This window comes from Hypoxylon trugodes (genome assembly GCF_022578975.1).
Source record: "Hypoxylon trugodes strain CBS 135444 unplaced genomic scaffold F4822scaffold_6, whole genome shotgun sequence".
NCBI classification, from domain to species: Eukaryota; Fungi; Ascomycota; class Sordariomycetes; order Xylariales; family Hypoxylaceae; genus Hypoxylon; species Hypoxylon trugodes.
Window position 1 is genome coordinate 3,107,690 of NW_026250021.1, and position 12,451 is coordinate 3,120,140.

Below are 12,451 nucleotides of genomic sequence, written 5' to 3' on the forward strand. Positions count from 1 at the left end.
ATTGATTCTTCGTCAAGCCCTCCTGGAAATGGTTAATAACATGGAATTTTACTGTTTGCTGCCTGACCGAAACCTACGCCTAAGATGAAATTTTCAGCCTGTGCGACCAAACGCTCCAAGGTTCAATCAGAGTCCGAACGCCTCTCCCCTTCTTCTCTTCTCTGACACCCAACCCTCTCTGCCGTTCTCGTATTACCCGCCTCTGATACATTTCTTTAGCGAATTTTCCCGAGCTTCTGGTCTTATAGCGTCAATTGATGACAACTCATGGTTAACTCTGATTGGTTCTACTCTGGTAGGGGAGGTACGGCTCTTAGCGGTTAAGAACAATGCTTGTATTGTAACACAAATCGTAAAACGGGTAGCAACTCCACAAACTTAAATATTTAGGATACTACCTTCGAAGGCGCAATCAAATTATTTGCATGTATCTCCAGGCAGGTAGGAAGGTAAAGAAGGTTAGATGTATACACCAGGGGAGGCGCTAACTGCATGATAATCCATGTTCATGCACGTCTTTCCCGTCACACAAGCAGCGGGGAAGCTGCATCTAGATTGATCATCGGACAGGCAAGTTCGAACCAGATACGGCAATCGCGCCTATCTTTCTGTACGTACCGACGTATCTTTTTCCTTTCTCGCTGCTAAGCTTTTGCTAAGGTCCTGCTATCTTTCCTTTTTTTACCTCAGATTTTTCAACTTCGTGACAATTCGCTCGCTTTCTATTCCCCCATCACCTACATCCCAGCACATCAATTGTATGTGGATATGTATATGTAGGAAGTCGGTACATGTAAGAGCCTCGATTGGTATGGTATACCCTGGCACTCGTTTTTTTTTCAATTCAATAATTTTTTCCTCTCGTCTCTATTTTTCTTTTTCTCGTCGGTTCTGACACCGGAGAACGAGGAGCAATCCCAATCCCAATTCCTTTTCATCCACCCCAACTCACATTTCCACTCTTCATTTACTCCGGTTTCATTCAAGCCATGGCGCCATTGATATCCGGTTAGACTATCGCCTCTTCATATTTCCAATCCGTGATTGGTCACAACTCCCCGTCACACCGCTGCTAAGCGTACGTACGGGGTATCAAAGTTAAGCCCTGGTATTCGGGGTACGGCCCGGTGCGCGTTGTGTCTCTTCTGTGTTGAGGTGGGTAACTCTGCGTCTTCGGCGAATTTGTTCTGTGGCGTTCTACGGTGCTTTCTGGTGCGGAGAAGCAGCTGAGAGCTTGCATATCTCGTTTATAATCTGGTTCAAACGGGAGCCACAACAAGTCAATTTTTCCGCTTACTCGTCTATTTTTTTTCCTTTTTTTTATCTTTTTTTTAATCCCATTTATTCGTTTTGCTGCCGTCCCTTTGATCGATCGACACTTAGTTCTCTCAGTTGGATTTGGGTCGCGGACCTCGAAATGTCTAGATAAGGTAGTCGGGGGTTGGCAATTGGAACAAGCACAATTCCATCTCGACTTACCTACCTAATACTTTAACTTATACCTCCGTAGTTGTCCCATAACCGTTCAATATCTGAACTAGATATGGCCGACGAAACGCCACCGGGCGATCATAGAAGTCCTGTCGGCAAACTGAACAACGCCATCTCCGACTTCGCTACATCCTATGTGAAGAATGAACTACAGCAATTAACTCGAGAAAGTGACGATGCTTTGGCGCGCAGCCACGTGCCTAAACTGCGAGCCCTCCTTAGAGAGGTCGATAGGGAGCGCCACGCCTTCGAACAGGGCAAGGAGAAGTTAATTTATGATCTGCGCAAAAAGTTGGAGCTTCTCGAGGTCGATGCTCAAACTATCGAGGCCACTCTCGCCGAACTTAGTCCCTTCATCCCCAAATACCTAAGAATCATCCCCAGCGCTTCGACCCTGACCGTACGGCCTCCAACGCCTCCAGTTCGAGATAATTATTTCAATACCGTCCTCAGTGCCGATCTCATATCCAGTGCGCCTCCTCCTCCAGACACGCCAGTTATTGAACAAGGGATGCCCTCGACTCCATCGAAGGCTCATCGTCCGAGCCCATCAACAATTAATGTTTCCCCTGGCGCAGTACCCAATATTGACTACCAAGTTCAGAATCAGATCCTGTCTGAGAACTCTACAGCCCACCAACACTCCAAGAGAGCTAGCTTAGATGAAGATGGCAGCGCAAGTGCGAAGAGACGAAAAGTAGATAAAAAGGTATGAATTAGAGGAGTTCCTTATAAATTTGCCCTATGATGGACTCACATACGACTAGGCTCTGAGTCGGAGCCAATCAGATATTTTTCGCAAAATCGCCTTTCCGAATTTGGAGACAAAAGAACGTATTTTCCGCCACTCGGAGCGTCCAGGCTTCTTCGTCATTCGATGTAATCGACCGAATTGCCCAACGGGATTCTTTACGGATCCACCATTAGCATATAATAGAGCTGTGAAGCACTTCCAAAGCCACGGGGAGGTGGGAGAGGATGACGAGGAGCTTACGAATGAATACATCTTTGAGCATTTCGCGTGCGAAAGTAGGTGATGTCTTTTATGACATATTCTTGTAGGTACACGGGGCTAATTTCGATTCGCAGTCGAAGGTTCTAGCCTGGTTAGTAAGTACTGGATTAAGGAACACCTTGGTCCGGTGCCGCATACCTGTAGGTTTTTCTCGTTTAGTCACCCTCTGTAGTAGTCATATTGATTTGAATTGGTCGCCATTGGAGATGAGTTACTAACGCCGATAGTTATCCCCGGGAAGTCAAGACCAAGAAATAGCCAAGGCGATTCCCCTACTTCTCGCAAGCGACAAGACGACGATAAAAACTATACTCCATCTAATAGACCGGAAATTCATACCGTGGATGACTCGGATGGAGATGAGGACGAAGAAGACGTAGAAGTTGAAAAGCCGCGCCGCACACCTCGAAGTGTACCTCGTCCAGACTACGCAGAACTGGTTGCTAATAAAGACCCTTGGAGTACCGTGGACCTAGACAGCGACGTACGCTACCTCATAAACCCGCCCCTTACGGTGTAATTATTGACGTGCGATTATAGAGGTCTATCCCCCGTATTATGAAGGAGCACCGCCTGCCTACTAATGGCATTTCCAAGTCCTCGAGGTCTGGAAGTAGCAGATCGTCAAGTATTTCGAAAAGATCCACTCCGGGCCCATCATCGACGAGAGCGAAGACAACGGAACCGAGTAAGTACGTTCAATGTCTACTCCATCACGAATAAGTGGCCATAGTCTAACAAGTCCTAGACCGTTTGGGTATACCTCAGAACAATGGCCGAGGCGATCCGCGCCCAGCTAGAGATAATCGTCATTTCCGTACACCACGTGTCTCGCTTATTGATGGTCACCTATTGAAGATCACGTTAGATCTAATGCGCGGATGAAGAAATGGAGATTTGCTGTTTATTTGCTCGTTTGCATTGCATTGCTACTTGATGGGGATCTGTTATACCCCATGTTATGGCCTTTGGGAGATGGAGGGACTTTGCATGAAAGGGGCATACATGTTTGCAGTGTTAGGTCGGTGTCTGTTAGTATCGCTTACATAACGTAGACCAGAGGTACGCCTGCTGGACGTAGATAATGTTCATACGATTTAAACTGGCTATAATTGCCGTATAAATCAAGAGATATATACGTTACGCTCGGTATGTATATATATTTCGTCAAATGTCTAGTGCGATGCAATTTCGATGCGGCCCCCTACTATCTCTGCTATATAAACGTATCTAGATTATCCTCGTGTATACGTCGCCTTCTATGAGATTTCTGTATATCCTAGCCAATATCTATTTTGTATATGCGGGCTAAAACATATCCAAAATATAATCTCTAAATTCTCGATCTATTTCGCATGATCTATATGTAAGGACGCATACCTCCATAGACTGATAATCATTAATCACAACTTAGCCCGTCCACCACTAAGCGCATCCCAATCGCGCGGTCCGAACGGTACGTAGGAGTCGCCTTTAGCAAAATTATCGACCCAGAAAACGGGATCGGGCGCGGTGCGAGATGGGTCAGCGCCAGCGCGTTTTAGAGGTACTTTATCCTGCTTGTTGTTGTGGGTGGCAGAGCGCGCGGGGATGCGGCGGATGAAGATGGGGACGGCATATTTGGGGAGGTGGGCGCGGGCGTGTCTATTTCTTTTGTTAATATGATCTGATCGTGAGTAGAGGGGGGATCGAAAAATAGGATAGAATTAATGAAGAAGAGGGGTGAGTGAGGTCAGTGGCGCTTTTAAAAGGGGGCGTGTATTTATATTGTGTATCGTATTCGGTACTCCGTAGTATTGGTGGCGTTTCTGTGCGGAGACCGGTGTGAAGCAAGAGGGGGAGGGAACGAAAAATGAGACAAACGGGAGGTTGTTCAGAAAACACTGACTTTAGTAGACCGTTGTAATCGAATGACTTTACAGCCGGATCTACGAATATAGCCGCCATACCAGCCTTACCATCGTGATTCGGCAACGACACGCCATACACGGTTGCTTCGCTCACGCCTGGGTATCGGCCTAGCACCTCGGATACTTCCGCTGTCGAAACGTTTTCGCCCTTCCATCGGAACGTGTCACCTAGACGATCTAGGAAAAACCAACGTCCATCGTCATCGCGTCGTAAAGCGTCACCCGTTCGGTAGTAAAGATCGCCCTTACGGAATACATCGCGTACGTATTTCTTCGATGTTGCCTCCTCATTGCCATAGTAACCTGGGAATGCAGGAGTTATGGTTGGTGGTTGTGCGACCAGAATTTCTCCGCCTATCGAGTACGGCACACGTCGCGCGAACCCCGTCTTCGGATCCCTTGCGATATCTCCCGTATCTACGTCTATCTCGACCGGAACAAACACATTATGGAATCGCCATCGCTGTAGAAAGCCATGGTGGCCAACAGCATGAGCGCGGAAATCACCACGTGCGGGGTTATCGAGGGGCATGATGCCCTCGGTTGAATTGAAGAATTCGAAAATCATCTCGATGCCGAAGCGATCGCGGAATGGCTTCCAGACATCTGGACGCAGACCGTTGCCGTATATGGAATGCACGTTATGCTCCTTATCCCGCGGCGACGGCGGTGCAGCGAGCAAATATCGGAGTGTTTCGCCGACATATACGAACCACGTAGCGCGACTCTCACGGATATCATCCCAGAACCCGGATGCGCTGAACTTGGGTGCGAGACATAGCGTCTGGCCTGTTAATAACTGCGTCATACCGCTGATACCGCCGGTGCCATGGTACAACGGCATACAATCGTAATATCGCTGGTCTTCGCCCTTGACGTAGGAGAATCCGCAATCTTTACTTGCGCCGTACCCAAAACCCGCTGCGATTGGTAGGATGCACGCTTTGGGTAGACCCGTCGTGCCGCTCGTGTAGAACAGCCCAAATGCTGAGTTGGCGCGCACGTTCTCGTCGCGTAAGGGGTCTGCGGGTCGCTCGCCTTTCGTCGCATTAATGGTTGCGCGCGCATCGGCGAGTTTAATGATGCGGACTCCCTTGGAATTTAGCTCATCCTTGACGGCGTCGAGACGCTCGAGAAGTTGCGGTGCACCGTCAGCGAGGACGAGTTTTGTCTTGGCGATACCGAGGCAGTGGAGTAGCGCTTGTTTGGTTAGATTATGGTTAATGAGTGCAGGAGCCGCACCGATAGCTAGCAGGCCCATCCATGCGAACACGAAGTCGGGACTGTTAGCCATGAATAGAGCGACGAGATCGCCGGGTTGAACGCCTTCGCGAAGAAACCATTGCGCGTATTGGTTCACGCGGTAGTACGTCTCGGCGTATGTGAAGCTACCTTGGCGCGACCAGATGCATTCTTTACCGGGTTGGGTTTGCGCGTGCTTTTCGAAGAAGTAGTATGGTGACAGACGCTTTTCTTGGACTGGATGGTGGGTGTGAGTGAGATATGTTCGTTGTCTAGGTGCCATTGAGGGTTTGGTTGGTTGGTTGGTCAGACTTACTCGCTTTTTGGAGTTGTTTTGTACCCCTGGCCTTCGAGCGGATGGCTTGCCAATCCTGTCGCAAATTGTATTTACCATCGAGATACGTGAAGCCGGCCGCGGTGGCAGCTACCGATGCTGCTGCTGCGATGATCCGTTAGTTCATGTTGTTGCGATGCGATGCTGTGGGGTATGAAGCGTGTGAAAAGACGGCAGCATGTCTCGGAACCCAGACCGAAGCTATGTTGCGTCGGTTATGGAGGGGTCGGGAAGCTCACCGATTGCCGCCATCCTCTTCTCGAAACTTTTTGGTTCAATGTCTCACCAAAAAAACGTGGCCGGAGACAACAAACATGGAACAGTAAGCTCGGGGTTTACTACTATCGCAAGAAATCTAGCACCAAAACTTAAGGTCGCATTCTAGATCCAATCGTTCTTACTACCAGAGATCAACCATCGAAATTCCAATGGAAACATGATTTTAAAAAACAGCTCAGGGGTATAAAAGAAACAAAAAGGAAAAAAGTCAAGACGCGCCATCAGTACAGCCGAAGGGTGACCTCGGGATTTTAGCTCGATTTCTCCGTTGGACGAGGGTTAGAGAGACGGCAGTTTGTGGGGGACAGGGGGGTCTGACAAAGAAGCTAAAGAGAGAGCAAACAGACACTCATATGTAGTTCGGGTTTATTCGAGGTCCCTCTCTCCCTTCGCTATTTCAGGGGTAGTAGTACTAAGGCACAGTGGTGGTTGGCTGTTAGCGAGGAAAAGAAAAGATGTGGGGGAAAACAAGGGGGCCAAGCTGAGCTACACGATGATAGTGTAGGTGCGCATACACTAAACAGCTCACGTACCGTATAGGTATTAGCCGTTGGAGATTCGCCCCGCATTTTCCGGATCTGTTGTTCGGCAATATTAAGAGGTATGTTTTCTAGTAGAGACAAACTGCTTGATAGATGGGAATTTTACTTGGTAGTTGCGTAGCTCCTATTTCTATCACTGGCAAATAAGGATATTGTGGCGATTACAATGCTAGATAATCATACGCGTAGGTATAAGGTAAAAATAGCAATTAAAATTAATACGTATACGACGAGATGCCTCTAAATCGCCAGTTCGCTCATTACTGACGGTGCCCGGGCCCACCTGCTCTTCCGGATTTCGTTCATCCCAATTGCCTTCGGTGCTACGTAATCCCGACTCTTATCTTACGGTGGGGCCGGATGACGGTTTCCTTCGAAATAAAGTTAACAAGGACGCCGACTGCTCCGAGTAACGTTCTCCACTCCGGACTTTCCTCGCTCGTGGCTCCCTTTCCGTCGTCCGAGCCACTCAGGTATCTAAGACAGCCAACAATACCAGCCATGCTATAATACCAGTACAGTAATAAGAGCATCAAAGACAACCATAGGGACTGTCATCGGTGTTGATTTAGGATCAATGAATTGTTTAGCCTTACTGAAATGGTGTCGGGACAACCGGAGTATAGGTTGACTAAGGAGAAGTAGACTGAAAATATGAACCAAGGACACAACGGGCACCGCAGGACGGGAGGAAAGACGAGAAGTATTAACGACTTCCTCCTTTCCCCTGCTAGATACGCACGCATGAATACCTCCCCAAGTACTTTCCTAAGTAAATACCGAATCGAACACCTCTTCTTGATTACAAATTGGGTTTGACTTCCCTATCAATGGTCGTGACAGGGTGAATGTGTTCGAATCACGTATTGGGTAGGCACACTTAGAAAGAGATACTACAGGTATGCTATGAACCGTAGTGATGCCTACTATATACTTACATTTCCAGCTACCCAACGAAATACTATGGTCATTGTTCTTTCCATATCTCTCCCTATTTGCAAGAGTTCCCAGGATAGCTAAAGAGATAGGAGCCATCCAATGCGTCTCCCCCTTCCCGTTCATAGCGAGCACGTAGGAGATCTTAGCTATAAATAGCCACCGATTATTTCCAAGGTCGTCCTCAAGCACAACCCGTTTTTAGATACTTTGTGAACCTCCCCAACCAAACGAAGCATGAAATCTATAAGCTTCTCTTGTTCGTTGGCCACTTTTACATGCCCGGAGAGGATTGGGACCCGCGTTCTACCAGCAAAAAAGGCGATTACTACACCCAGATCTTCAGACCTTACCATTTTGCGGAGCCAAATACTCAGCGATACAAGCACTACCGCCCTGCTTTGTACGGTGTAAGTTCCTGGCATCTATATTAGGCTTCATTGTATTATAAATATTGTGACTGATGATTTCCAGGATCGACTTACTCTAGCCGAAAATTATACCCCTGGCCTTCTTCAGGCCGTCAGCTAGGAGATGCAAAGACAAGCTGAAGCAGTATTCTTCAGCTACAATACGTTTGTCGTCCCGGTCGGCCAGATCAACAGCCACCAGTTCTTGAGCCTATACTAGGCAACGAGCGGACAGGATTTTCTCTTCTATGTGAAGGATTTAAGCCTGGCATTCGACTTTCGAGATTCCACATTTAAGCCAGCTTCTTACGACTACGCAGCACTGCCCTCCAACGAAGACGACTTGCTTGAAGGACAGTACCAAAGATCCCTGGGTACATTGGAAAATGTTTGGCGGCATCGCATCCAGTGTCTACGCCAATGGACTAAACTACGTCGACTGCAAGTTGATTTCTGGGGCTGTCATAGGGGTCCAGATCTATACAATGCCATTCGTATGACCTCATGGGTGTGCGTAGAACTTGGCCAAGGATGGACTAGAGGCGCGCCAGAGGTCGCTGAGGTTATGGGTCGGAAGAGTGAAGAAGAGAAGTTAATGATTTGGAATCATTTGCTTGGTGCCGGCGTCTATGCGGAAAATATTAAGTTCATACCAGCTCAACCGAACCCGCCTATAGAAAAAATTCTGAGAAGGTGTACCGATGCTGTCCTTCGTGTCTTGCAGGACACAACTTAGAGGGAATGGACATGAGGATACCTAAATGAGTATACGCTCATTGGTTTGGACTTGAGGGGCTGGAACTCGAAGGATATGGGTGTTATGACACCTGTAGCATCCTGATAGGAAGACATCACCAACACATGTATGGACGAAGGTTGATAGGTCCGCTGGAAACGCTGGAAGCGCTTTACTGCATATAAGGCACCAACACAGCTCTTGGCAGTCTCGTATCCAAAAAAGGAAGCTGTACTGAATATGTACTGAATATCATGCACTGCCGTCAGGCAGCATAAAAGGAGTAGCTTCTCCCGAAGGGACTTGAGGGAGGAAGATGGGGCAAGCAGATCCTAAAAAGATTATAGCTACTCAATATATTGCCTTATCCCCATTTTGACAATGGGCCCCTAGACTTCTATGACTGCGATGATTTTATTTTCAGCAAAAATAAAAAAAATGCAAATGATTTTCATGCCATTCTTGTCATGGATGTGACTAGGAATATGTAACCATGATGCCACCACCATAGCAATACAGCCCATATTTGGATCACCCTAACATTTACTTGTCCTCTTCGATTTCTGCTCCTTCGGGAGCTGTGAAAGGGGTATCCTGTGCTTTCCAAGCTTGCGTTACATATTTCGTATGACTTCCCCTTGCTGCAAGTTCACCTTTCGCATTCTTGAAAGTGACAGAAGTGTATGCTAGTGTCTTGCCCACTGGATGTCACGTTAATTATTTTGCTCCCAGGATAAATGGGGGCATATGCTCACTCTTGTCACAAATTGCTGTAGCACTAATCTTGTCGCCAACCTTGCCGCCGCCGCTCAGGTATGTAACTGAAGACAGTAAATAACATTGAAATGTGGTATGGATATCCGAAGATGTGTCATTGGGGAGTCTCGGACTCATAACATACCATTTAGATCTGTTGATACACCAGTAGCGTAAAGGCCCATTGATGCAACGGCAAGTGAACCTCCTAAGTCAACCATGCTAGCAATTGTACCACCGTGTATGATCTTCAACCGATTCTACATAACAATTGATGAATATCGACCTTGTATTGCAATCAATGGCATCTTACTGTATGATCCTTGGTGATATCCAGCTCGAAGTCCACCTTACCAGCGGCAGCATTGGTAACTCTAAACTAGTATTATTAGTAGATTAAAATCATTGGTATATTCGTCGGTACCTTACGTGAGGTCCTAGGAGTCTTTATGAATGCGGTTAGCGAAAAGGGGTAGTGGTGGTTTGGAGCCTCTTATCGAATTACCTCGGCTCCAGGCCAGATTCGGCCATGAACGATTTTAGGACCTAAAATGAAAAGTGATTAGTAATAAATCGTATCTCTTAATGATATCACATAACTGACCGATCTAACAAATCTAAGTGGAGGCAGTTTTTGCGCCATTGTAACTACATGTAATCTTTAATGGGAGAGAAGGTAGAGATGGAAGTTCGGATTGAAGGAATACATAAATCCCTTATCGGTACATGCACATGTACGTAGCCGTCATTAAGTGGGACACTGTGTTCACCATCACTCACCTTACCTGACCTAAGCTCACCGAGAACTCCACTCATCGGAGGAAATAAAGTGGAGACCGGCGCGACTGGACATTTCTTGCGACTTTTCGTCTTTTTTAACCGCCCAACTTAAGCTTCAACACCAATTATTTATTTTGCGCCGACCTGATAAATACGGCATTTCTACTTGCACAACATGGAATAATCTTAGTTATTACATCATGGCTGCAATTCTAATACCATCCGAACCTCCGAATACCTCCACAATTAATTCTATCCCATACACGCGGCTACATATTACACCTTTGGACGAATCGCTACTCGGCGTGGTTGTCCCCTCCTCTGTCTTACCTCGAGCACGAAATATTTCATACCATACCATAGAAACATTCCCCGAAAAGCGATACGGTTTCGTTGAGCTTCCTACCGCGGACGCTGATAAGCTAAAAACGAAGCTCAACGGAGCTGTATTAAGAGGAGCCAAGATGCGCATCGAGAAGGCTAGACCGGAATCCATTCCGGAACCCAGAGGCGATGCGGATGCCACAGAAACTAGGAAAGAGAAGAAGAAATCAAAGAAGAGGAAGCGCGAGATTGATGTCACGCCTGGTGTTGAACTCGAGGGTCGCAAGGTCAAGCGCGGATGGACAACATCGGAACGCGAGATGATTGATGAGAAACGAAAGAAGTCCAAGAAGGATAAGAAATCGAAAGATAAAGATGCAAAGAAGAAGAAAAAGGAGAAAAAGAGGGAAGTAAAATCAAAGTATACGGATGGTCCTGAATGTTTATTCAAGACTAAGCTCCCTGATGTTGGCTCATCATCGAAAGACAATGAGGAGGCCACAGAACACAAGAAAAAGAAGCGAAAGAGTGATCGCGAGGTGGTTGTACATGAGTTTGAGAAAACGACGAAGCACCCCTCGTTTCTTAAAGCGAATGTTGAGAAGGTCAACTCGGGAGCTACAACTTATGAGGATGGTGTTGGTTGGGTGGATGAGAATGGAACTATTGTCGAACCCATAGTCAGCAAGCGACCGCGTAACGTCACTTCGAAACTGACCAAGACGACTAAGACGAAGTCAAAAGTAGCCGAGCCTGCACCCCCAGCAGAGGAAGACGACGATACAAGCAGTAGTGGTTCTTCGTCCGAAGATTCAGAAGATGATAGCGTTTCTGACGGGAATGCTGACAGTTCGGATGAAGAAGAGACGAAAATGAAACCACCCCCCAAAGAACTCAAGCTAGAAACCCAAGTATTAACAAGTCCTGTGTCAATCATGAAGCCAGACTCCGCAAGACCGAAATCATCCAGTTCAATCACCAGTCTCACTATCAAGATACCACCCGTTACACCTTCTGCGACAAAAGTGCACCCTCTTGAAGCATTATATAAGAAACCTAAAGGAGACACAAGTACGCCCGGCGGAACTACGAAAGAAGCTGAACCGTTTAGTTTCTTCGACGAAGAGGATGATGATATCGAGGAAGATGACAATACTACTATGGGACCACCAAGCCAACCTCCCATGACTCCTTTCACTAAGCAGGACTTCGAGTTTAGGAACTTACGTAGTGCTGCCCCGACGCCGGATACGGCACATCCCGGTCGGACTTTCAATCTCTGGCCTAGACATGGTTCGGCAGATGATAGAACGGATGGTGAAGATGACGATGACGAAGAAGAGAACGGGAATGATGGAGATACCACTATGACTGGTACTAATAACGAGGTGGTAACCGATGGCGATAAGCAAACTCCTATCAGTGATTTCCAGAAGCAATTCTGGGAAAGCCGAGGCGATTTAAATCGTTCGTGGAGGAAACGAAGAAAGGCTGCTTCGAAGGAGAAACGATATAGGGAAAACCGTTCTCGCGCAGAACGAGCTATTTAGAATCAAGCAATTCTCAACAAGTCACAACATTTGTTCAGTGCACTAATTAGCTACCTGGGTACTGAGGCATTTAAGACTTTACAGATATCACTAATTACAGTTAAAGAACATCGAAGCACCAAAGCATCTGAGATATCAATTAAAAC

General features: G+C 47.0%; 5 protein-coding genes across 5 annotated transcripts; 3 read left to right on the top strand and 2 right to left on the bottom strand.

The window, feature by feature from the left end:
• Positions 1 to 1,543: 1,543 nt before the first annotated feature.
• Positions 1,544 to 3,391, top strand: F4822DRAFT_430840 (uncharacterized protein; the record flags this gene model as incomplete). The annotated part of the gene is made up of 6 exons (XM_051461371.1): positions 1,544 to 2,200; positions 2,259 to 2,520; positions 2,581 to 2,646; positions 2,734 to 2,990; positions 3,047 to 3,194; positions 3,255 to 3,391. 6 exons carry the CDS (start codon positions 1,544 to 1,546, stop codon positions 3,389 to 3,391), a joined length of 1,527 nt encoding a protein of 508 aa, XP_051313860.1.
• Positions 3,392 to 3,909: 518 nt separating this feature from the next.
• F4822DRAFT_437808 (acetyl-CoA synthetase-like protein) lies at positions 3,910 to 6,244 on the bottom strand (the record flags this gene model as incomplete). Its single annotated transcript, XM_051462446.1, has 4 exons — positions 3,910 to 4,150; positions 4,395 to 5,895; positions 5,975 to 6,097; positions 6,232 to 6,244. 4 exons carry the CDS (start codon positions 6,242 to 6,244, stop codon positions 3,910 to 3,912), a joined length of 1,878 nt encoding a protein of 625 aa, XP_051313861.1.
• Positions 6,245 to 8,027: 1,783 nt separating this feature from the next.
• F4822DRAFT_430842 (uncharacterized protein) lies at positions 8,028 to 8,895 on the top strand (the record flags this gene model as incomplete). Its single annotated transcript, XM_051461372.1, has 3 exons — positions 8,028 to 8,159; positions 8,224 to 8,271; positions 8,380 to 8,895. 3 exons carry the CDS (start codon positions 8,028 to 8,030, stop codon positions 8,893 to 8,895), a joined length of 696 nt encoding a protein of 231 aa, XP_051313862.1.
• A 231-nt stretch (positions 8,896 to 9,126) lies between these two features.
• Positions 9,127 to 10,358, bottom strand: F4822DRAFT_408578 (Thioesterase/thiol ester dehydrase-isomerase). The gene is made up of 7 exons (XM_051458584.1): positions 10,256 to 10,358; positions 10,157 to 10,197; positions 10,081 to 10,096; positions 9,965 to 10,030; positions 9,797 to 9,911; positions 9,651 to 9,716; positions 9,127 to 9,596 (listed from the first exon to the last, which is right to left on the bottom strand). Exons 1-7 carry the CDS (start codon positions 10,292 to 10,294, stop codon positions 9,439 to 9,441), a joined length of 501 nt encoding a protein of 166 aa, XP_051313863.1. The 5' UTR covers positions 10,295 to 10,358; the 3' UTR covers positions 9,127 to 9,438.
• A 192-nt stretch (positions 10,359 to 10,550) lies between these two features.
• Positions 10,551 to 12,380, top strand: F4822DRAFT_301923 (uncharacterized protein). The gene has a single exon (XM_051455188.1). It carries the CDS (start codon positions 10,632 to 10,634, stop codon positions 12,303 to 12,305), a length of 1,674 nt encoding a protein of 557 aa, XP_051313864.1. The 5' UTR covers positions 10,551 to 10,631; the 3' UTR covers positions 12,306 to 12,380.
• Positions 12,381 to 12,451: the final 71 nt, after the last annotated feature.

Coding starts and splice junctions, on each gene's coding strand:
- F4822DRAFT_301923 (XM_051455188.1), top strand. CDS start 10,632: ATGGCTGCAATTCTAATACCATCCGAACCTCCGAATACCTCCACAATT.
- F4822DRAFT_408578 (XM_051458584.1), bottom strand. CDS start 10,294: ATGGCGCAAAAACTGCCTCCACTTAGATTTGTTAGATCG. Junction 9,717..9,796: donor TGTATCAACAGATCTAAATG/GTATGTTATGAG, acceptor TACTGTCTTCAG/TTACATACCTGAGCGGCGGC. Junction 9,597..9,650: donor TACAGCAATTTGTGACAAGA/GTGAGCATATGC, acceptor CGTGACATCCAG/TGGGCAAGACACTAGCATAC.